The sequence below is a fragment of the Phalangium opilio genome, unplaced genomic scaffold, assembly GCF_054372755.1.
Source record: "Phalangium opilio isolate 3A_F unplaced genomic scaffold, DU_Popi_V2 ptg000209l_1, whole genome shotgun sequence".
Classification (NCBI taxonomy): domain Eukaryota; kingdom Metazoa; phylum Arthropoda; class Arachnida; order Opiliones; family Phalangiidae; genus Phalangium; species Phalangium opilio.
The window spans coordinates 6,135,381-6,159,419 of NW_028324217.1; the positions used below are offsets into that span (position 1 = coordinate 6,135,381).

At 37.8% G+C, this 24,039-nt stretch overlaps 1 protein-coding gene across 2 annotated transcripts; it reads right to left on the reverse strand.

Moving 5' to 3' along the window:
• Positions 1-185: 185 nt before the first annotated feature.
• Positions 186-23,921, reverse strand: LOC149618687 (ral GTPase-activating protein subunit alpha-1). Of its 2 annotated transcripts, none has more exons than XM_089855183.1 (31): positions 23,692-23,921; positions 23,276-23,386; positions 21,459-21,508; positions 21,279-21,380; positions 20,990-21,215; positions 19,686-19,946; positions 17,831-18,225; positions 16,273-16,593; positions 16,146-16,219; positions 15,955-16,066; positions 14,496-14,618; positions 14,200-14,416; positions 14,022-14,141; positions 13,037-13,108; positions 12,658-12,927; positions 12,380-12,576; positions 11,727-12,113; positions 10,048-10,173; positions 9,623-9,790; positions 8,598-8,708; positions 7,553-7,621; positions 7,359-7,466; positions 6,736-7,266; positions 6,523-6,670; positions 6,236-6,447; positions 5,818-6,176; positions 4,750-5,032; positions 4,393-4,679; positions 4,209-4,327; positions 3,953-4,120; positions 186-2,289 (listed from the first exon to the last, which is right to left on the reverse strand). In XM_089855183.1, the coding sequence occupies exons 1-31, from the start codon at positions 23,795-23,797 to the stop codon at positions 2,234-2,236; spliced, it is 5,889 nt and encodes a 1,962-aa protein (XP_089711309.1). In that variant the 5' UTR covers positions 23,798-23,921; the 3' UTR covers positions 186-2,233. The 2 variants fall into 2 exon arrangements, with proteins under 2 accessions (XP_089711309.1, XP_089711308.1); XM_089855182.1 differs by having other exon boundaries at positions 3,953-4,141.
• Positions 23,922-24,039: the final 118 nt, after the last annotated feature.

Consider the following 24,039-nt stretch of genomic DNA (forward strand, 5'->3'; position numbering starts at 1 on the left):
CCCTCCCATAGACGCCCATGTTAAAACCAGACGGGTTTGAAAGTTTAGACCGAACCTATGTGAATGTGACGCGCCGCATTCGCGAGTTGACATGTAAAAAAAAAAAGTTTTGACGGGCTTCTAGAGCTCGTGCAGCCAGCGTGCATGATCAAGTGGGCTATGGTTATACTTAACAAAAACCAAAATGTTGTTAATTAAATCTATTTACATTTAATTTTCCGTTTAAATAAAAACAATCGCCTATCTTTCTTGTTAGGTAACTTCTCATTAACAATACTGTTAAAGCCAGCCATAATATACCAAGCCCTAAAATATCTTCGTTAACTATACTATTTAGTTATTTACAAAGGGAGGGGATGGGTTTAACAATGAAATATAATAATATATAAATTAAAATTAACCATGTGTAAATTTCTAAATATCCACTGAAATATAAAGCAATCATTTTTAAACATTCTCTTATCGAAATATTCCGAGCTTCATAGACAATTTACAATTATTTGAGGTTTAGATGATGGGAAAACAGTGTATACTTTAATATTTACAAGCATTAGAATTCCAGAATTTAGAAGTACGGCGTATGTACAGTGCACTTTCCAATTAGTCAAATATTTGTATTGAATTATATTTAGGCCTACTTTGTTTATTGTTTTTTTGGCGAATTTCAAAACATGGCCTTTCATAGTTCTTTCCTCTCTCGCTCATACCACGGCTTAATTATGGCTATTTTTAAATTAATTAAGAACAAAACAATAAATAGACCAATAAGCAGGATGATTATTATTATTATTATTAAAAATTTAACCATCCTATGGTAACCTAACTTTCCCAAAAGAATTTCATCCCCTATGGCCACAAAATCTAGTATCTCTTAAAAGTTGATTTATTTTAGCCTATGGAGTGTGTCAGTTGTGACGTCAGATCCAAGGTTAAACGTCACGAGTCTGCCTTTAGTAATGGGCGGCCAAGACAGTTACCGTTTTTTCTTTATGGGAAAACAGCATGGGTGACGTCACACCGCTTCTGACAGCACTCTATAGATTGCAGTTAAGAAACATTGTGCGCCAATTGTTGTTAATTCGTAAATTTTGGAACTATAGTCAGTTGCCCAGGCCAGAACTAATTAAAGCGGCAATAGAGGGGGGGGGCTGGCACAAACGAAAGCTTACAATAATCCCCATAAATATGGGTCTAAACTCTAAAGGTTATTTGCCATGAACATGTATCCTTTACTAAAAGGAACTCAAAAGAAAGCAGCGGCGGATGGGAAGAATTGTTTGAAATATGTCAGGGGCACGTGACCAAGGACTTTGAGAGCCGTAGTATGAAGAAACTTGTGTCGTTTCATTTCAAAAACTAGCACTACAATCCAAAAAAAAAAAACCCTACGACTCCACATCTTATCATGTGTTGCCTGTGACGTTTTCCAAATAATTTTTATCTAACCACCACTGCTTTCTTTGCAGTCCCTTTATATTCCTTGTAGACCAGATTCTCTTAGTGGCGGATTTGCCAGAGACAGAAACCATGGCATACAGTGATCTCTATCACTCACCCACCTCACCCATAGAAGGAAATCACAGTATATAAAGTATCTATAGAGTAATTTCTTTACCATTTATGGCAACGTCATAACCCTCTATCTCTTACCTTAGTGATATCCCCCTTCAAGGCGCGATTAGTATTCTTTATTACAAAGTTACCCCCAACGCAGGGGATTAACAGTTCACTCCCCCTCTCTACCGAAATTACTCTATTGTGTAGCAAACTTTTAAATGAAGAAGCTTCTTTAATTATAATAATAGCGCCATCAGTGATCAAAGTGTTATTAAATGAACCCCTTTGACGCGATACCAACGCCCAGTATAGTGTAGTGCCTTGCGAAATGGTATGATGTAATAAGAAGTGCTTAATAAAGTCATAACGTGTATTTCATCCTACCTTTCCTTCAATTAATCCTGAACCAATGGGCATATTTTAATTTTACGTTTGTTTTCTTAATTTAATAAATTACAAATGATTTTCTCAACATGTGCATAGATTTCATCTAGACCCTATATTCTTGCGGCAGATTTCGTTCGTTTCGTCTTCTCGGTACTTTCTTTCTAAATAGATATCTTTATGTACTGTTTATTCAATATATGAATTTCATTTCTTTTTCGTTATTAATCTGGGTTAAATAAAAGTGCTTAAACGGATTTGCATCTCATCCGACGATGCAATCACCTAAATGTCAGTGCTGAGACAGAGTAGAGGAACTGTGACTTTGAGAGGCTGATAAAGGTCGCTCTGAAAATCGGACAGAATAATTATAATTACCGATAAGTAATCTCAGTCTGCTTCTATCCTATTCTATTCATGTCCTTTGGTGTCAATTATTATGACACCATAAGATTTGTTCCATAAATTTGTCACTGGTTACCGAGAGCTTGTGATGAAAAATTCCTAGTGTTACTAATGTTTTAACGGGAGGGTGAAGTAGAAAATCAAGTGATTTTTTATCGATTCTTCTAATAATTATTAGAGCAGTCTGCATAGTGAAACATTCAGGAAATACTTCACCAGTTCCGAATGATTTTAAAATTATTTCAAATTAGGTTCAGATTTAAAGGATAATTTTAAAGAAGGACCTCCGGCCAATCGCGTAACGCTCTGCCTTTTTATTAACAAAATTCTCGTGGCACGCATGCTCCATGTCTCGCGCCATGATTATCACGTCGCGCGCCTAATATTATCAAATCTCGTGATAAATTTCATTCAACGCGGAACGTGCCACAAGAATTTTGTTAACAAAAAGGCATAGCGTTACGCGATTGGTCGGAGGGGCTTCTTTAAAATTATCCTTAAAATCTGAACCTAATTTGAAATAATTTTAAAATCATTCGGAATCTGTATTTCCTGAATGTTTCACTATGCAGACTGGTCTTATAATTAGTAGAAAAATCGATAAAAAAAATCACTTGATTTTCTACTTCACCCTCCCTTTAACCAGTTCACATCTCATGTTAAAGCTCCCAGTTAATTAAAAAAGTAAAACTAAAGTCTCTTTCAGACGATCCAACTTTTTGACTCAGCTTGATGGGTCAACTCGAGTTGGATCAACTAGTTGGATCGTGTGAATAGAAGCTGGATGAGTTGAGTCACCAAAAAAGTTGGCTAGGAAAAATTGGATCAGTGATTTAATTTTTGCCGACTCAACTTTTTAATTTCATTTCTTCAGCCAATCAAAATGAATTACAAAAAAAATCCTTTTTCGCGGGTTATTTCGTAAGTGCCAAGGTAGGTAGGTGGCGCTTAAAAAGTTCCATTTGGCGGTAAAAGTTTAGTCGTGTGAATATAGAAAGGATTTATTTCACTTTTCCCTTCAAAAGTTGGGCAAGCAAGTTGATACAACTTTTTGACCCATTGAGCTGAGTCAAAAAGTTGGATCGTCTGAAAGAGCCTTAAGTTCAACATTAACGTGCGTTTGTGGTTGATAATGGAAACTAAGCTTAAAGTTCGTCTAGAAAATTCCTCAAATCAGTGTTAAGGCTCTTTCAGACGATCCAACTTTTTGACTCAGCTCGATGGGTCAAAAAGTTGTATCAACATGCTTGCCCAACTTTTGAAGGGAAAAGTGAAATAAATCCTTCCTTTTCACACGACTAAACTTTTACCGCCAAATGGAACTTTTTAAGCGCCACTTACCTACCTTGGCACTTAGGAAATAACCCTACCGCGAAAAAGGCTTTTTTTGTAATTCATTTTGATTGGCTGAAGAAATGAAATTAAAAAGTTGAGTCAGTAAAAATTGGATCACTGATCGAATTTTTCCTAGCCAACTTTTTTGGTGACTCAACTCATCCAGCTTCTATTCACACGATCCAACTAGTTGATTCAACTCGAGTTGACCCATCAAGCCGAGTCAAAAAGTTGGATCGTCTGAAAGAGCCTTAAATTGCATTAATAATACCTCTATGCGCTCTGGCAGGAGGCTGCGGAGAACTTTTATTGGACAGACTTTCATTACTAGGCGTAGATACTCTAAGATTAGAGGAATGGGAGACGTGGTGGGAATCGAGAAGAGCCGCGGCTAAATTACTGCTACTACTTGGTCGTGAATGATGGTGAGACCTACGATCTTCGTACAACATTACAGCACCTGATTAACAACGCAATACAAATCACTTACCTATAAAACAGCTAGCGTTTCATTAGGTGTAATTTACCTTGATTAACAGACTTTGGTGCTAAAGGAGCGTAAACGCTAGCTGCAAACTGTTCAAAAGTGGTAGATTCCTTCTGATTCTTAAAAATGGTTTCCAATGATTTGGCTCGTTCCTCGAAACTGAATTATTTTCAAATATCCATAACGATCAAAACTGAAGAAAAATTAATTAAAAGAAAACTTACAATCTCTGCGACAGAGATATGATGGAACGTTTAGCACGACTGGCATTAATAGCGGTGGCACGAACTAAACCGGGTAAAAGTTTACGGTCAACAATGGCACCGTTAAACAAAGGACCAAAAAAGGGTATCTCGGGCTTTCTCGAGATTTGTATTCTGAAGAGATGAGCGTTAATGGGATAAATAACAATCAAAACATCGCAAAATTCAGTGGCTATAATTCCACGTCGATAATCTCGCGTATGTTCCGACCAGACTATGTGCACTTCATCATTTCCTAAATGTCGTAACTATAATTTGATGAAAGAAGATGAAGATTTATTTTTTTAGTTAGAAATGACTACAGGATCATGAAGGTACCTTTTTAATAAGAGAATCATCCTCTTCCGTTGTAGTCATTCGAGTGGAAACGTGGAAAATTACTTCAAGAAAGGAGGTAGCGTAGTAGGGTGCGCTGACACCCGTACTCCCGTTTCTTTGTAGACCACCCATGAAACCAACGTGAGTTTCCAAATCTACTTCCCATCCGAGCCCAGAGACAAACTGCTCAAAGGCCAAACTCCCGCCAGTGTTTAAAAGTAAAGAGTTTTTATCCTCTTGTCCTTTAGCCACATAAATAACAGCAATTTTGTGCGTTTCTCGACTGAAAAATAAAAATTCTCGAAGTAGTCTCTAGCCCCGCCTCGAAGTAATCTCTAGCCCCGCCTCGAAGTAATCTCTAGCCCCGCCTCGACGTAATCCCTAGCCCCGCCTCGACGTAATCCCTAGCCCCGCCTCGACGTAATCCCTAGCCCCGCCTCGACGTAATCCCTAGCCCCGCCTCGACGTAATCCCTAGCCCCGCCTCGACGTAATCCCTAGCCCCGCCTCGAAGTAATCTCTAGCCCCGCCTCGAAGTAATCTCTAGCCCCGCCTCGAAGTAATCTCTAGCCCCGCCTCGAAGTAATCTCTAGCCCCGCCTCGAAGTAATCTCTAGCCCCGCCTCGAAGTAATCTCTAGCCCCCCTTCGAAGTAATCTCTAGCCCCCCTTCGAAGTAATCTCTAGCCCCCCTTCGAAGTAATCTCTAGCCCCGCCTCGAAGTAATCTCTAGCCCCGCCTCGAAGTAATCTCTAGCCCTCCTTCGAAGTAATCTCTAGCCCCCCTTCGAAGTAATCTCTAGCCCCCCTTCGACGTAATCTCTAGCCCCCCTTCGAAGTAATCTCTAGCCCCGCCTCGAAGTAATCTCTAGCCCCCCTTCGAAGTAATCTCTAGCCCCCCTTCGAAGTAATCTCTAGCCCCCCTTCGAAGTAATCTCTAGCCCCCCTTCGAAGTAATCTCTAGCCCCCCTTCGAAGTAATCTCTAGCCCCCCTTCGAAGTAATCTCTAGCCCCGCCTCGAAGTAATCTCTAGCCCCGCCTCAAGACATTCAAGCTTAATGTTTCAACATACCATTTTTGATTATCCAAATTTCGTAACTCTCTGATGAGCTTTTCATTTTTCAACAATAAATCTATCTGCGGCCTTTTCTCCCACGATAAGAAGCACAATTGATTGAGCAAAATTCGGCAATATTGAAAATCAGATTCGGGCGTTTTAACAGAAGGAGGTTGAACTGGTTTGGCAACGAAACTAGAACTCTTAGAATGTTTGGCTATATGGGACATTTCGTTATTTCTTTGATTCAAAATGGCGTGAACCGTTGCCGTTTCCAATTCAATACTATCAGCCGCTGCGCTAGGTGCCATATTCAAGGGATTACTACCCCTGGCAATGCATTCTGGGCTAACGTGTCCAATATGTTGCAACAGCTATAGAGTATTACCATTAGATCGCTTAAAAAAGGCTTTTAAAGTTAACTTAAACCCACATCATCTAGATTATCCAAATCAGGAGAGCTATTTTCTAAAGTCGGTAGCTCATCGGGTGATCTGTTAGTAATTTTTTTCAATTTGTCCGAGGTGGCGTTCAAAACCGATTGAGAGTTCGAACCATTATTATTGTTCAAGTTATTGTTCAAATTGTTCATATTATTGATTCTTGGAAAATGTGGGGAGTAGGAAAGGGGTTTCCTCATAACGCCTGTTAAAAATCACCAGTGCGTTCAGTTTAATTTAATTCAACAAAATCCGGGGAGAAAGTTGACTTAAACCTTACTAGAAGTAGCTGAACCCCTGGAACAACCCGGTGGTCCATAAAGAATGGAACAATCCCATGAAAACTTCCCACTTTGATCCCGAACAATAACCCTAACTTGAGACGATGCTGTTGTTAAACCAGCAGTGGCACCACCACCCGGTACCTCCTATTGTTCACACGGTTATCACACACGCCAGCCATTCATAATTACGAACGCAAATTCACACTTACCAAAGTTGGAATCTGTACCACAGAGAACACCGAACTATTGTTCAAAACAAAAAGCTGAACATTAGGGGCATTCAAGCTCTGTGAACATAAATCATCTCCGTTCAACAAAGGCAAATCATCTTGTTCCGTTACTAAGCTTGGCAAATGAGCGGCACCAACTCCCATAGGGAAATGTCCCAAATAATTAATCAGGTGTCCCAAAACTGACTTGGCCGCTAGCTTAATAACATTGAAGCCTGATCTAGGGTCCAAGTTAAGGGACGAAGCTCTCAGAAACGAGTTTTCTAAGGACAAGAAGGATGAAACTGGGGACCGTTCCTTAGGGGAGGAACTAGCTGATAAGGGTCGCGGTGACGAATCGTTTAAGTGACGAGGCGAGCTAGGAACTCTCAAGGTAACTCCGTCTTGAAGATTATCAAGATGGATGCTGGGGTCAACGTCTGGTCCAGCCAGATCTACCATACTTGGAATGTTCCTGCCCAAATCGCGATCAGTTTCATCATTACTTCCAGATATTATAGAATTTAGAACCTGCAAAGCATCCGAAATGTTTCCTTTATCCCTTAACGTACTTCGCCATACTTCATACACCTTTCATTCCCCAAACTTTAAAAGTCTCTTACACTAAACACCAATGATAGTAATTCCTTTTCTGTACTATTATTTGACAGTAAAGACGATTGAACATTTATGCACCACTCTCCCAAACAAAATATCAGTGACAGAAGAAGCTGAAATAGTCCAATTACATAAAATTTGGCATTATAACATGGCAAGTATTACTCGAGTCGGCAACCCAACTAAATTTTCCTATTACCCTTTTTTCTTCATCTGAAAGAGGTGCATCTGGACCAGGCATTAACGTCATTAAAGTCCCGGCAACCACCTTGAAAATATCTAATAAACAACCGCATCTAATTAAAGTTAATAACAGGGTTCATACAACTTTTGGAAAACAAATTTGCCCGAGATTTCCAGGTTTTCTCCCCACATACTTCCCTGAATTTTCCAGATTTTTCCCGTATATGGAGTATCCTTTGGAGCAAATGTTAAGGAAGGAGGGGCGGGGCAAATATGACTATTACATAATCAAAGGACATCCCCGTGTCTCTAATATAACCAGAGTTATGAGCCTCCAAAGTATAGTGTAATGTTAATCCTATGGAGGGTATGTTTATGAACATTTTCCTCAATTACTCGGCCCCTGTTTGTCGTATCTGTGTGTTTTTAGTATGGTTGGATGGGGGGCAAATAGGACTATTACATAATCAAAGGACATCCCCGTATCTCTAATATAACCAGAGTTATGAGCCTCCAAAGTATAGTGTAATGTTAATCCTATGGAGGGGAGTATGTTTATGAACATTTTGCTTAATTACTCGGCCCCTGTTTGTCGTAGCACCATGTTTTTAGTATGGTTGGATGGGGGGCAAATAGGACTACAACATACTCAAGGGACATCCCCGTATCTCTAGTAGAACCAGAGTTAGGAGCCTCCAAAGTATAGTGTAATGTTAATCCTATGGAGGGTATGTTCATGAACATTTTCCTCAATTACTCGGCCCCTGTTTGCCGTATCCGTATGTTTTTAGTATGGTTGGATGAGGGGCAAATTGGACTATTACATAATCAAAGGACATCCCCATATCTCAAATGTAACCAGAGTTATGAGCCTCCAAAGTATAGTGTAATGTTAATCCTATGGAGGGTATGTTTATGAACATTTTGCTGAATTCATTAAATTTTACTAAAAATTCGAAATTTCCCTGAGGTTTTTGTCAACTATTTATTTCCCTGATTTTTCCAGGCTTTCCCTGTTTTCCAGGTTTGTATGAACCCTGTTTAATATCACATAACAATACCTCGATAATTTTATTTGGAATTTCGGGATAATGTTTCAACAGGTACTTAGCGTGATCACACAGAAGCAGGAGCATATCAGAAGCCACTTGCGATACGGCGCGACTGTTAAACTATATTTAAAAAATAATCCCTTCGTGAAATCACTAACCATCATCATAAGTTCATAAGACATGTCCAGTATGGAACATATCTTATGAACTTATACCATAATTAAACCACTAATTTTAAATAATTAGAAATATGGAAAATATAAATATAAAAAGAGATCGGGATAGTACCTGAACGTGCTTTTTACCTCTGCTTCGAGGGCCACGTTTAATCAGAGGCTTTTTTTTTGGGTGCCAGACGAAATTAACCCAAGAGAAATAATATAAAGGAAACAAATAGAAACAACCAAGAAAGAAAAAGAAAAGAATAACAAAAAAGCGTGCAATAGAAAATTGATTAAGTGAATGCAAAATAATAATACACATTAGTAAAATTAGTAGTAATTAAAAGCCTATTCTATGAAAATTAGTTAGTAAATAAAATGAAAGTTAATTGAAAGATTTCTCGATATAAACAGGGATAGATTTAATTTTAGAAGTAGGAATGGAGAAAAGCTAAGTAATGTGGGCGCGCGTCAAAATCCCGGACGGACCCCCATCCACGGGACGGAGGGGGGGGGGTATGAAAGAAGAGGCGGGTCATAGCGACAGAGGTAAAAAGGAATTACGTCATTATTTTTCGCCGTCCCTGTCAGAAACGTCATCAAAACGTAGTTCAAGTGAGTCAACCAATAAGATAATTTAAACTTTTCGTTACGGGTTGGAGGGAGGGGCTCTATACTGGGTGGTCTATGAGTCGGACTGAAGTAAATACTAACCGTTCTCCATTCCTACTTCTAAAATTAAATCTATCCCTGTTAGTAGTAATTGAAAGCCTATTCTAAGAATATTAGTAAATGAAATGAAAGTTAATTGAAAGATTTTTTAATATTAATTAAGCCTCGTCATTCTTGAGCAATAAAAACATTGCGACTTACCCTAAGTGCTGCCAGCAGCACATGGACGGCGTCATTTACGCGAGAATGTTTGGATTCATGAATCATTTCGCCATATACGTAAATACCTAGACTGCTAATCGCAATACACCGGGCCAGACCAGCTGGTTCCCTTTTACCCGCTTTAATTAGGATATTCACAGTATGATCCTATAACCATTATTAACCAAGATTTAACTAATCATAATGTGATTAAAATGACATTATTATTAACAGGAACTGATCAAGTTAACACAGGGAATTCTTATCGTGTGGGAGATGTGTTTTTACAATTTTCATTCCTGGCTTAATTAAACGTCGCTAGCTCATCTAAGTACAAATACACCATAAAGTTTCACGCTGATTGAATTCCCAGTGACACATTTATAGTTTCCTGATATGATAGGCGTAATTCGTTAAAAAAGTACCTTAGCATCTTTACTGGATATAGCAACTTGTTCATTTACGTTAGGTTGAAGAACGCTAACATCACTGTATATTCTTTGCAAACATAACATTGCTCCTAAAGTTGAAATAGCTTCTGTACGTGGCATCTATCCGAGATTTAAATGAAAGTTTTAAAAATTATTATTTACTGTTATTATTCTACATTATTCTTATATTTAGACTAAGAACTCGGTAAAACGAAAATAAATAACGAAGAGATTATAGCTCGTATACCACTATTGTAGATATTCAGATACGATTTGCACACTGCCGGTAATATAATGAATGAATATGCACACTGCCGGTAATATAATGAATGAATATGCACACTGCCGGTAATATAATGAATGAATATGCACACTGCCGGTAATATAATGAATGAATATGCACACTGCCGGTAATATAATGAATGAATGTACACACTGCCGGTAACATAGTGAATGAATACGCACACTGCCGGTAACATAGTGAATGAATACGCACACTGCCGGTAACATAGTGAATGAATACGCACACTGCCGGTAACATAGTGAATGAATACGCACACTGCCGGTAACATAGTGAATGAATACGCACACTGCCGGTAACATAGTGAATGAATACGCACACTGCCGGTAACATAGTGAATGAATACGCACACTGCCGGTAACATAGTGAATGAATACGCACACTGCCGGTTACATAGTGAATGAATACGCACACTGCCGGTAACACAATGAATGAATGTACACACTGCTGGTAACACAATGCATGAATGTACACACTGCTGGTAACATAATGAATGAATGTGCACACTGCTGGTAACATAGTGAATGAATGTGCACACTGCTGGTAACATAGTGAATGAATGAACACACTGCTGGTAACATAGTGAATGAATGAACACACTGCTGGTAACATAGTGAATGAATGAACACACTGCTGGTAACATAGTGAATGAATGAACACACTGCTGGTAACATAGTGAATGAATGAACACACTGCTGGTAACATAGTGAATGAATGAACACACTGCTGGTAACATAGTGAATGAATGAACACACTGCTGGTAACATAGTGAATGAATGAACACACTGCTGGTAACATAGTGTATGAATGTACACACTGCTGGTAACATAGTGAATGAACACATTGCTGGTAACATAATGAATGAATGAACACATTGCTGCTAACATAGTGAATGAATATGCACACCGCTGATAACATAGTGAATGAATGAACACACTGCTGCTAACATAGTGAATGAATATGCACACCGCTGATAACATAGTGAATGAATATGCACACCGCTGATAACATAGTGAATGAATATGCACACGGCTGATAACATAGTGAATGAATATGCACACCGCTGATAACATAGTGAATGAATATGCACACGGCTGATAACATAGTGAATGAATATGCACACGGCTGATAACATAGTGAATGAATATGCACACGGCTGATAACATAGTGAATGAATATGTACACCGCTGATAACATAGTGAATGAATATGCACACGGCTGATAACATAGTGAATGAATATGCACACCGCTGGTAACAATTGATTCAATGCTGGCCTCGAAAATTATACAGTTTTACAAGCGTACAACTAAATATCTAACGAATGCGGATTCATGTCGCTTAAAGTCTTACAACTTAAGTAAGAATACTTACCCCTTTAATATCATTTGACGCCACGATGGAATTTGCCGCGAAGATAAAGTCCATCATTAAGAGTGTACAACTTGGCAAGCCCATAGAAAAGAACTGCGGACCGCTGAATTTGACCACAGTATTAATGATGGCCTGATCACTACCGGACAAAGCTTCGTGTAACAACAAATAAAACTGGGTCAAATACTCCGAATTCAACGGAATATCGTGACGTCGAATTGTCAAACTGCATAAGAGACGATAAGCCAGCAATTTGCCTCGTTCGTAAGGTTTGGGAAGTTCCACCGCCTGGAATAACCAAGGCGTGAAGATATGCAGGGGCGGTACCAATTCAGGAGGCGGTGGAGTATGCTGATTGTCAACTGTTATGCCCATATTACAACGGATCTAAAAAATATTCCTCATAAGTACCTTTAAAGCAACAGGCAGCTCCATGATCACCCCTAGCATTCTGGCTAATCTTCTGGACACGAATTTTACCTTGCCAAAGGCAGGAACCAATCAGACCTAATGCACTAGTTCCCATTGGTTCCTGCCTTTGGTTTAACTAGCCTTTGCCAAGCTTAGCCAACGTGTAGCAGAAAAGGCATCTATAAGGGGCATCAATGGAGCCGCGCTTTCCTTTAAGGAATCTAAATGAGGCCATCGTTTACCATTGTCAGTTTATCAGCAAGTTCCACGAGAAAATCCATCACTTGCGAATGAATTGCGGGGTCTTGAATTAAATTAACATCCCCCAAAGCACCAAGCATTCGTTTCCATAAAACAACGGCAACATCGGGTTGCCAATCTTTTAGCGTACCTCCCGACATGACGCTAGTTAACTCTACTCCACTTGAGCTATGAATTTCTGATCAAATATGCAAATTATTAAAGCAACACGTAATGCAACATTAGCGTTACGGCAGAATCTGTGGAAGTGAGAGCTTACCAGAGTTATTGCAAGAATTATCGGCACTAGACACCATAACGTCAATTTGCATAGGAGAATCTTTGATGCTTGAACTTTCAATGCCGCTAGAAGGACTGGGAGAAGGTGAACGACTACGATATTCAAAGGACTCGGACAAACTGGGAGATTCGGCTCTATAAATGAAATCAGCGGATTTGCTTTTATTTCGTAGTAGAGATTTCTGACGTTGAAGTTCTTGAATATAAAACTCGGCCGAGGCTAATATTTCATTGTGTTCATCACCAACACCTAAAAGGTGAAAGACATGGATTGAATCCGAGTGAATGAATGAATGAATGAATTTAACTTCATTTTAATTAGCATGCAAATGATTTAATTAATTAACTGATCTCGCTACCTGAAAGTAGGAGTTTGTTAATGGCTTGATGAGCGACTGAAGGCTCTCTACTGTGAATTCGTTTCCACATACCTTAGAACCATACAAGGTTAATATACTTATAATATTTGGATAGGGCTTATTTGAGATTGTATTGTGCTAAACTCAACTGCAGTTCCGTACCAAAACGCGCAACTAATTATATAATTGTGAAACAAAGGACCGCCCATACCATATTATTCCCGATCCCGATGCGTGTGCCAAGGCTTAACAGGCGATTTATTAAATAATTAATCCGGGTCAAAATGATGCGTTGTCTGCTTCAGAGTCGAGAATATTGAAAGTTTCGACTCAAAAGCTGACTAAACATCACTTTGGTAAAGTTTTTTCGATTAAAAATCGCGTTAAGCCTTGGCACGTGCTTCGACTCAGAAGCTGACTAAATATCACTTTGATATTGGTACAGATTTGTTGACTAAAAATCGCGTTAGGCCTTGTCACGTGCTTCGACTCAGAAGCTGACTACATATCACTTTGATATTGGTACAGATTTGTCGATTAATAATCGCTTTAGGCCTTGGCACGTGCTTCGACTCAGAAGCTGACTACATATCACTTTGATATTGGTACAGATTTGTTGACTAAAAATCGCGTTAGGCCTTGGCACGTGCTTCGACTCAGAAGCTGACTACATATCACTTTGATATTGGTACAGATTTGTTGACTAAAAATCGCGTTAGGCCTTGGCACGTGCATCGGGAATAACGTGGATTAAATCCCAACAGAAATAAAAAAAATTGAGTTGATAACCCCTAATACACAAATGAACCGGCATTACGATTCCCCAATTAACAGAAACTGAGAAATTAAACTAATCTTAACCATATAGTAAAACTTGATTTGAATTAATATTAATATTAAATTTAACGTTTTCATTAAAATTTAATCGCGTTCCACATCCAGCCCAAACCAACAACAACAACAACAACGAAAAAAGTGAACTTACTTTTACGTATATGCAAATAGCTATCACTGCTACTTCGATGAATAGAGGATCGTCCCATAGAAGAAAATCTTTGGGAGCTATCTCCACTGTTGTACCTCGTACGTTTTGAATTTTCCGTATCTACAATTACCTCTATTAAACCATCCATAAGAATTAGAGGAAAGTAGTAGAAATATACCAGAAACACTCGAGGCTCTTTCTACTAGACTGGGAGTTGGTTTTTGAGACTGTTGATGACCAGGTGAGACTTTACGACTAGAGGTATTGCTGGGAATGTTAGTCATGCCTCTTCGTTTCTTTTGTTTTTGCTCCGTGGGTCGATTTAAAGGCAGATCATTCAGATCCAAGTTGTAAACTTGCCTAGCAAGCACCCTCGTCAACGTGTCCATAGTTTTCTATACCCAGAAAACGCGTCAAGTTACGTTGAAATGACAAAAAACACGGACGGAAATTGATATGTCAATTAAAACCTACAGCCCACTCTTTTATCAACTCTTCCCATCGTGTCAAGGAAGACAAAACTTTTAAAAACTGATTCCACAATTCAGCGTTGATAAAAACATTCAAATTTGCTTTGATCCATGTAACGATCAGCGTCTGAAAGTTTTGTTTAAAAAACTACTTAGAGTTTCTTTTTTTTTTCTTTTTGAAGAAATGTTGCAAAGGGAAAAGTGAAAAAAAAATTGTACTGAGTCTCGGCCGATCGAAAGTTATGGCTTTAACTTTCTCCGGGGCTACCTCAGATTTAATATAGGTGCAACTTACAGTATCAATTCTTAATTTTTATGAATTGAAACTAAGGTGAAGCGCACCAAATTATGCTTTACAGTAAGCCTAGTTAGCGCGCACTGGATGCGTATTCATTTATAATTTACGCGTAGTTGTCAATAGTTTCAAAGACTATTAAAACTATTAACACTAATAGATTTGTACAGTTTCGAACGCCTAAGTGCGAGCAGTTACGATTTTAGACTGCTATTTCGCAGTTTTGTTGCGTGCAATTCGTAGAACTACAATAGTGTTCAAACGCGCAATAAGCATAACACAAGTTCAACGCAATTGTAGTAACTGTTGTGCGAAACACAAGTTTGTCGTGGGTTATATCGCGAGCAGTATTTAATCACTACTACTAATATTTGCAGTGTGGACATGAAATATGCGTGTCTATAACAGAATAGTATGTATAGTGTTCGAACGCGCAATAAGAATAACACACGTTCAATCGAAGTATTGTAATTGTTGTGCGAAACACGAGTTTGTCGTGAATTTTATCGCGAGCAGCATTTAATCACTACTCCAAAAATAAAAACAACAGTGTGAGCACGAAATATGCGTGTCTGTAACAGAATAGTATGTATAGTGCTGAAACACGCAATAAGCAAACACAAAATCAACGCAATTGTAGTAACTGTTGTGCGAAACACAAGTTTATCGTGAATTTCATCGCGAGCAGCATTTAATCACTACTTCAAAACTACGCGAACAGTGTGGGCATGAAATATGCGTGTCTAAGACAGAATAGTATATATAGTGTTCGAACGCGCAATAAGCACCCACAAGTTCAACGCAATTGTAGTAACTGTTGTGCGAAACACAAGTTTGTCGTGAATTTCATCGCGAGCAGCATTTAATCACTACTTCGAAAATACGCAAGCAGTGTGTGTGAGCATGGAATATGTATGCCCATAACAGAATTTAGTACGCATACGCACAATAAGCCTAACAACACGTTCAATACAATTGTTGGTATTTTTATGCACGAAACGGTCGTTTATCGTCTGTTTTATCAAAAGCAACATTCAATAATTATAATTATAACTTAAAAATCAAAAATCGCGTCGGAAGCTGCAGAAAAGACTACAATAATGCGTACACGCCCAAAAAGCATAAAGCAAGAATGAATGAGAGTCCACATGGAACAAAATTACAATACCTGAAAGAGGGCAGGTGCCAAACGCCCACCTAATGTTTCTTCCTTTCGAATGGGTGGCATTTCATTTAGCACCAATGACGTCACTTGTAATAATACAAGTAATAACTGTTCCCTGAACGCCAAGAAATGAAACTCCAAATTGCAAACAAACAAACAAACAAATGAATTTTGCAACACAGGAGGGAACTTACCAAGTTTGCCTCTCCATTTTAACTTTCATTACCATATAACGATAAATATTTAAAACTCTTTTGCACATTTCAACCTGTAAAACCTTTCTTTAACATCAATTACCACACATGAACTCTTTTTTTCTACCTGTTCTTCTAACAAGACCAATTTCTCCGGCGATATTTCCAACAAAAACACATTAGCGGCATTAGCCACAAATAATTGAAGGGTATTTTGAAGTCCCGCCCTAACATCGGGTTTTGTCGGTCTTTCAACGTGTTCGTCTTGCGACAATGGTGGCATCATACTATCACTTTTCACGGAGGAGCCGTCTAAACTCCGCCTATCGTATTCAATAGGCTCTTCCAAGAAAATAGGCCTTTCAGGCACCGTTTGATAAATCCAATCTTTGTAAACTGCGATAACTCTTCGCATAGCACCAGATTGCGTAAATGACAGTAAAAATGCCTGAAAACCGATCTTAATCTTACTATAATGTAACTATCTTATTAAATTTAGGATAAGCTCAACTAATAAAACCAGGAATACAGCTGAGCTAATAGGTATCATCAGAAGGGGATAATAGAAGAAGGATGACACTCTGTATCCTCCCTATGCTTTAGTTATGTAACGTCATTCTTCCCAGGCTCACCCTTTTAATTTGCTTTCCCGCTCATCAAACTACAAATGGGCATCGCACCGTAAGGTGAGTTCTATAGTTGTTTGGCACTAAATCCCCAGCAATAAACCCACAAACCTTGATTGTCTTGACGTGGGACAAAAATGCGCAAGCGCGTCTTGCCAAATATTTAAACTCTAATAGAGTAATGATGAGGGAACTATTTATCGTGCATGTGATTCGGTTTAGTAACCTTGCTCTAAGTGTTCCGATGTTGGGAAGAGTGACGTTACACTCACCCAGCTTTGTGCTTGTACACTTCTCTCGAAGAGAAGTATTATATACTTCTGATAATGGTAAGTCTACCTATCCCTATAAAGTCATAGTAGATAGACACATTGAGAAAATGGCTACACAATGATTTATATTAGCTGTATCATAAATTCATAAGATATGTTCCATAAGTTTGTTACTGGTTACTGAGCATAGCCGACGTGTATTAATACACGTCGGTCATGAAGTGACGCAGGTGAAACGTCAGAGATTCTCGTAAAACGACACGACGCCTGATGAGGCGCTGTCAAAAGCTTAGTACAGACTGAATAGGAAGATGGACTGCAAAACCGAGTGTAGTCAATTCTCGCTTGTCATTCCCGAACTAGCTCTCAGCAGGTCTCAAACTTTACGAAGTATAGGTAGCGTCATACTGATGGAAAATATCTTACAAACTTATGGCCGAGGGGGTAGACACTTGAGAACTCAGGTGTACAATATGTCTTGAACTCAATGTACTGTCAAAGCTGAACTCTGAGTTCCGAAGGCTTTGAACTCAATGCACTGTCAAAGCTGAACTCTTTTGAACTCAGGTGTACACAGAGATCCAAAGTGTCTACCCCCTCGCTTATGGCTGTATGTATTCCTGATCTTACAATTAAATGACTCGAGTATTAAATTAAAGCAAAGCGCGCAGCTAGTTTCCCGCTACACAGCATGAAAAGTGCTGGTTTTAGATCATGGCAAGGAGACGCACTTTGCTTTAACCAAGACATGTCTTAACAATAAGAATAAATCTGAACATCAGCGTACCTGTCTAAAAATCTCATGAATTAAATTAATATTTTCCCTGCAAGAATACAAGGTTCCCGTGACGATGTAGTGTTCCAACTGTTGATCACGAATTGCCGCAAGTTCCTGTTCGGAAACACCTCCCGACATCCCGCCGCTACCCATATGGGTTAATTCCCCATCAGGACCCACAACAGTCACGTGTCGATCACTATCGCTACGTTCAATCCTTTCACTGGTTGATAATGGAAGCAAGGCTTGTATGGGTTCTGGTTTGCTAACAGCGTGATGGCTGAAGTTAGTAATCCATCTTATAACAATAGATTGGCATTGACCCAAGGAATCTAATCTTGAAATACGTCCCTTATCCATACGTTCTAATACTGGTTCACGATCAAAACGCATAGTTGGTAGATCTAAGAAAGTCATGGTAGGAGAAGTTTTTACGTTTAAATTTTGATTTTAAAGGCGAAGTTCAGGTAACATAACATTATACCAGGGATAGATTTAATTTTAGAAGAAGGAATGGAGAACAGAGTAATCTGGGCGCGCGTCGAAATCCCGGACGGACCCCCTTCCTCGGGACGGAGGGGGGGGGGTATGAAAGAAGAGGCGGGTCATAGCGACAGAGGTGAAAAGGAAATACGTATTTTTCACTTAATACAGTCGAAGGCAGAGGGCTGCCATTACCCTATACCAGGGATAGATTTAATTTTAGAAGTAGGAATGGATAACAGAGTAATCTGGGCGCGCGTCGAAATCCCGGACGGACCCCCGGACCCCCTTCTACGGGACGGGGGGGGGGGTATGAAAGAAGAGGCGGCTGGGTCATAGCGACAGAGGTAAAAAGGAATTACGTATTTTATTTTTCGCCGTCTCCGTCAGCAACGTCATCAAAACGTAGTTTAAGTGAGTTAACCAATAAGATAATTTAAACTTTTCGTTACATTACGTGTTGGAGGGGGAGGCTCTATACTGGGTGGTCTATGAGTCGGAATAACTGAAGTAAATACTAACCGTTCTCCATTCCTACTTCTAAAATCAAATCTATCCCTGATTATATCTTATAAGAACGGCTGCTTTTCTAAATATAAAAGGAATTAAATATTAAAAAAGAAATAAATGACCTCTTATTACAAATGATAATTAGTACATTTAATTAGTCTTAAAAAAATCAAGGACTACTGCCTCGCCATCCGCCATTGGTTTAGTAGTGGCGTCTGCTACCCAGAACCCCGTACCCTTGCCTCTCTCACCTTGTGAGAATTGAACCAATCCCGTATGGGTAAGAGATTCGATTTAGCAGACGACGCCACTAAACCAATGTCGGGTGATATGCAGTAGTCCGTGATAGTTTTTAAGACTAATTAAATGTACTAATTATCATATTGTAATAAGAGATCATTTATTTCTTTTTGAATTATATTTAATTCCTTTAGTATTTAGAAAAAGCAGCCGTTCTTTTAAGGTTAAGGTATAACTAGGGAAAGATTTAATTTTAGAAGCAGGAATGGAGAACTGTTGGTATTTACTTCAGTTATTCCGACTCATAGACCACCCAGTATAGAGCCCCTCCCTCCAACACGTAATGTAACGAAAAGTTTAAATTATCTTATTGGTTGACTCACTTAAACCACGTTTTGACGACGTTGCTGACATGGACGGCGAAAAATAATGACGTAATTCCTCTTTTACCTCTGCCACTATGACCCCGCCGCCTCTTTTTTCATAACCCCCCCCCCCCCGTCCCGTGGAAGGGGGTCCGTCCGGGATTTTGACGCGCGCCCAGATATTACTCCGTTCTCCATTCCTACTTCTAAAATTAAATCTATTCCTGGTATATCATTATGTTACCTACGAAGTCAGATATATTTACCTAGCACAGGTTTGTAGAGGCTGGTTGTAAAAGATATATGCGGGAAAATATGCGGTAAATAGAATTTCTTAAATTTTTCAAACAAAAAATGGAAACATCTTTGTTGACGAGCTATAGATTTATCCCTCCATTCGATCTTATGAACTTGTGTCACCATAAACTCGAGGACACTATCCATAAACATTCTGGTAATGTTATCAGGTATAGTATCACCGCTAAAAGGTGGCATGATTGGAGAGACTTCACCCGCCCATACTGGACCTACAATTCCATCTCGTTATAACAATTACAGTACTTATGACACGATATTGGGTTCATACAAGGAATTGTAAAAATAATGTGAGAATTTAAGTCTTTTTAAAGTTAATATGAGTCAAATCAAAAATTACAACCTTTCATGAAATTATAGGATTTGATAAAACCTTTCATGAAATTATAGGATATTACACAACCTTTCATGAAATTATAGGATTTGATAAAACCTTTCATGAAATTATAGGATATTACACAACCTTTCATGAAATTATAGGATATTAAACAACCTTTCATGAAATTATAGGATATTAAACAACCTTTCATGAAATTATAGGATATTACACAACCTTTCATGAAATTATAGGATATTAAACAACCTTTCATGAAATTATAGGATATTACACAACCTTGCATGAAATTATAGGACATTATAGGACCTTTCATGAAATTATAGGACATTATAGGACCTTTCATGAAATTATAGGATATTATAGGATCTTTCATGAAATTATAGGATATTATAGGACCTTTCATGAAATTATAGGATATTACACAACCTTTCGTGAAATTATAGGATATTAAACAACCTTCCGTGAAATTTTAGGATATTACACAACCTTTCGTGAAATTTTAGGATATTACACAACCTTTCGTGAAATTATAGGATATTACACAACCTTTCGTGAAATTATAGGATATTACACAACCTTTCATGAAATTGTAGGATATTATAAAACCTTTCATGAAATTATAGGATTTGACACAACCTTCCATGAAATTATAGGATATTACACAACCTTTCATGAAATTATAGGATATTATAAAACCTTTCATGAAATTGTAGGATTTGACACAACCTTTCATGAAATTAAAGGATGTTACACAACCTTTCATGAAATTTGCTTAATTACTTAAGTAACTTAACAGGAGATGATTGTAAAAAGCTACAACATTCAACTGATATATCTTCAGGTAAAAAATCCTCATAATCAAAACACCTGTATGAACCCTGGGTAAATTACAGATGCATTATTAATATTATTATTTACCAACATCCCCCATAGGATTATGGGAATAAAATGTAGAAGATTCAGTAGAGGTATCGAGCGAACTTGTAGCACTGTCATTTAAACCCTGTTGACTCGCGTAGATTTTAGGTAAATCGGGGATTATAGAAGGTACCAGAAGGCAATACAAGACATCCAAATCAGAAGGGGCATTTTCCCCAAGTATTTGATACCAGATTAAAAATAGCCTTATACCTTCCCTTCTTGCCTAAAACAAATTACGCAAACTTTAGTGAAAACTCCGCTTTATAATTACACCTTAGAGATTTACCTTGGCAGAATTGCCAGGATGCAAAAACCTTTTCATTATTCTTTGTATACTGTGGCATTGCCATCGTCTTTTCAAAAGTTCGGGAAGTAAGGTTAAGATTTTCTATTGCAAATTAGGGAATTATTATATTAATGAACTTAATTAAACAAGGAAAATTCAGATTTAAGGGTTCATTAGTACCTCAAGTGTGTACTGTATCGTTTCAAAGTCTTCCTTATGAGTTTTAGGTCCTATTAATAAATATTTATTAGATTTTTAACCCCCTTAATGAGTCTGTTTTTCAGGGTTCATACAAAATCTGGAAAATCCATTTCCCTGATATTTCCAGGTTTTTTCATAGGTTTTTCCCTGATATTTCCAGGTGTAAGAGCCCCTAATTTTATAGAGTATGCTAATAACTCTACAAACATGGCCTTGAGACGACTCAGAGCCTCAGAGGGAACGCGAGTACCGCTGGAGCCATCTCTATGGCTGGAAATTATTATTATTAAATTATACGAAAATTATTTTTCTTTCAGCTACCTCGATCGAAAACAAACTGGATTGGGCGAAAAGTACACTATCCAGGTAAATTTCCCTGATTTCCCTGACATTTATTATTTATTTGAAATTTCCCTGATTTTTCCCTGACATTTACTATTTATTTGAAATTTCCCTGATTTTTCCCTGACATTTACTATTTATTTGAAATTTCCCGGATTTTTCCCTGACCTTTACTATTTATTTGAAATTTCCCGGATTTTTCCCTGACATTTACTATTTATTTGAAATTTCCCGGATTTTTCCCTGACATTTACTATTTATTTGAAATTTCCCTGATTTTTACCTGACATTTACTATTTATTTGAAATTTCCCTGATTTTTACCTGACATTTACTATTTATTTGAAATTTCCCTGATTTTTCCCTGACATTTACTATTTATTTGAAATTTCCCTGATTTTTCCCTGACATTTACTATTTATTTGAAATTTCCCTGATTTTTCCCTGACATTTACTATTTATTTGAAATTTCCCTGATTTTTCCTGACATTTACTATTTATTTGAAATTTCCCTGATTTTTCCCTGACATTTACTATTTATTTGAAATTTCCCTGACATTTACTATTTATTTGAAATTTCCCTGACATTTACTATTTATTTGAAATTTCCCTGACATTTACTATTTATTTGAAATTTCCCTAACATTTACTATTTATTTGAAATTTCCCTGACATTTACTATTTATTTGAAATTTCCCTGACATTTACTATTTATTTGAAATTTCCCTGACATTAACCATTTATTTGAAATTTCCCTGACATTTACCATTCATTTGAAATTTCCCTGACATTTACCATTTATTTGAAATTTCCCTGACATTTACCATTTATTTGAAATTTCCCTCACATTTACCATTTATTTGAAATTTCCCTGACATTCACTATTTATTTGAAATTTCCCTGACATTCACTATTTATTTGAAATTTCCCTGACATTCACTATTTATTTGAAATTTCCCTGACATTCACTATTTATTTGAAATTTCCCTGACATTCACTATTTATTTGAAATTTCCCTGACATTCACTATTTATTTGAAATTTCCCTGACATTAGCTGTGGCATAGGGGCTAGCCACCACCCCTCTATGCATTGTAAAGGGACCCACCTGTAAATAAGTCGCGAGTTGACTTAGTGTGGACATCCCTTCCTAGACCAAGCTTAGATTATTATTATTATTATTCACTATTTATTTGAAATTTCCCTGACATTTACTATTTATTTGAAATTTCCCTGATTTCCCTGACATTTACTATTTATTTGAAATTTCCCTGATTTTTCCCTGACATTTGACGCAAAAATCAATTTCCCTGATATTTCCCAGTTTTCCAGGTTTGTATGAACCCTGTTTTTTGTTGGTTTTTTTTATGTCATGGAGCCATGACAAACAAAATTAAAGAACACACAGCTTAGTCATTCCCTAGCTCCCATTTAAAGTTCATCTAGTTATATTTACCTCTCTGCTTGAAGCTGTTTTCAATGGAAATAAATACATCGTAAAAAACGTAGTATATTGGACTGTAATATTCTTCAAAGAAAGACTTGGCATCATGAATGTCTAAATTTTCTGTAAATAAAATGTGGCCGTTTTTATTCATTATTTATACGTAGAATTGATTAAATTCGCTTAATTTTAAATATGAATGACAGATTATAGGGCGGAAACACCCCTAACACCAAATTTGATAGGCGTGGAAGGGCATAAAGGGGTTATTTGATAGTTCATTTCAATGCATGCATGTGCCTTGGCCATTTTATTCTATAATCTATAGACTAATGGCACCCCATGTTATTTCCCTATAGAGCTTAATACAGTCGAAGTCAGAGGGCTGCCATTAACCCTATAAATAATTCCTACAGACAAAGGCTTACCGAGAATAATTCGCAAATGCTTTAAACGACTTAAGGAATCCTTTTTCGTATCGATAACCTTTTGAATGGACTTCTTGGTATCGACGTGAGGTTTCTTAGTAAACATTTTGCTGTTTTATGATACAAAAACAGCTTAAATAACCATAATTAAAGTCAAAAATTTCCATGACAAATACTGGCGAGTGGAGAACATCCGTACCGTGACCGTCCCAAAAACTAATACTGTTAGCCCGTTTTTCATTGGCTAGTAGTAGCAAACTATCACCAAGGAGCAATGTAATTTAGACAAAACTACATAGCAATACCAAATTACCAATACTCTTTAAAAGAAGCTATCACTCCAATAAA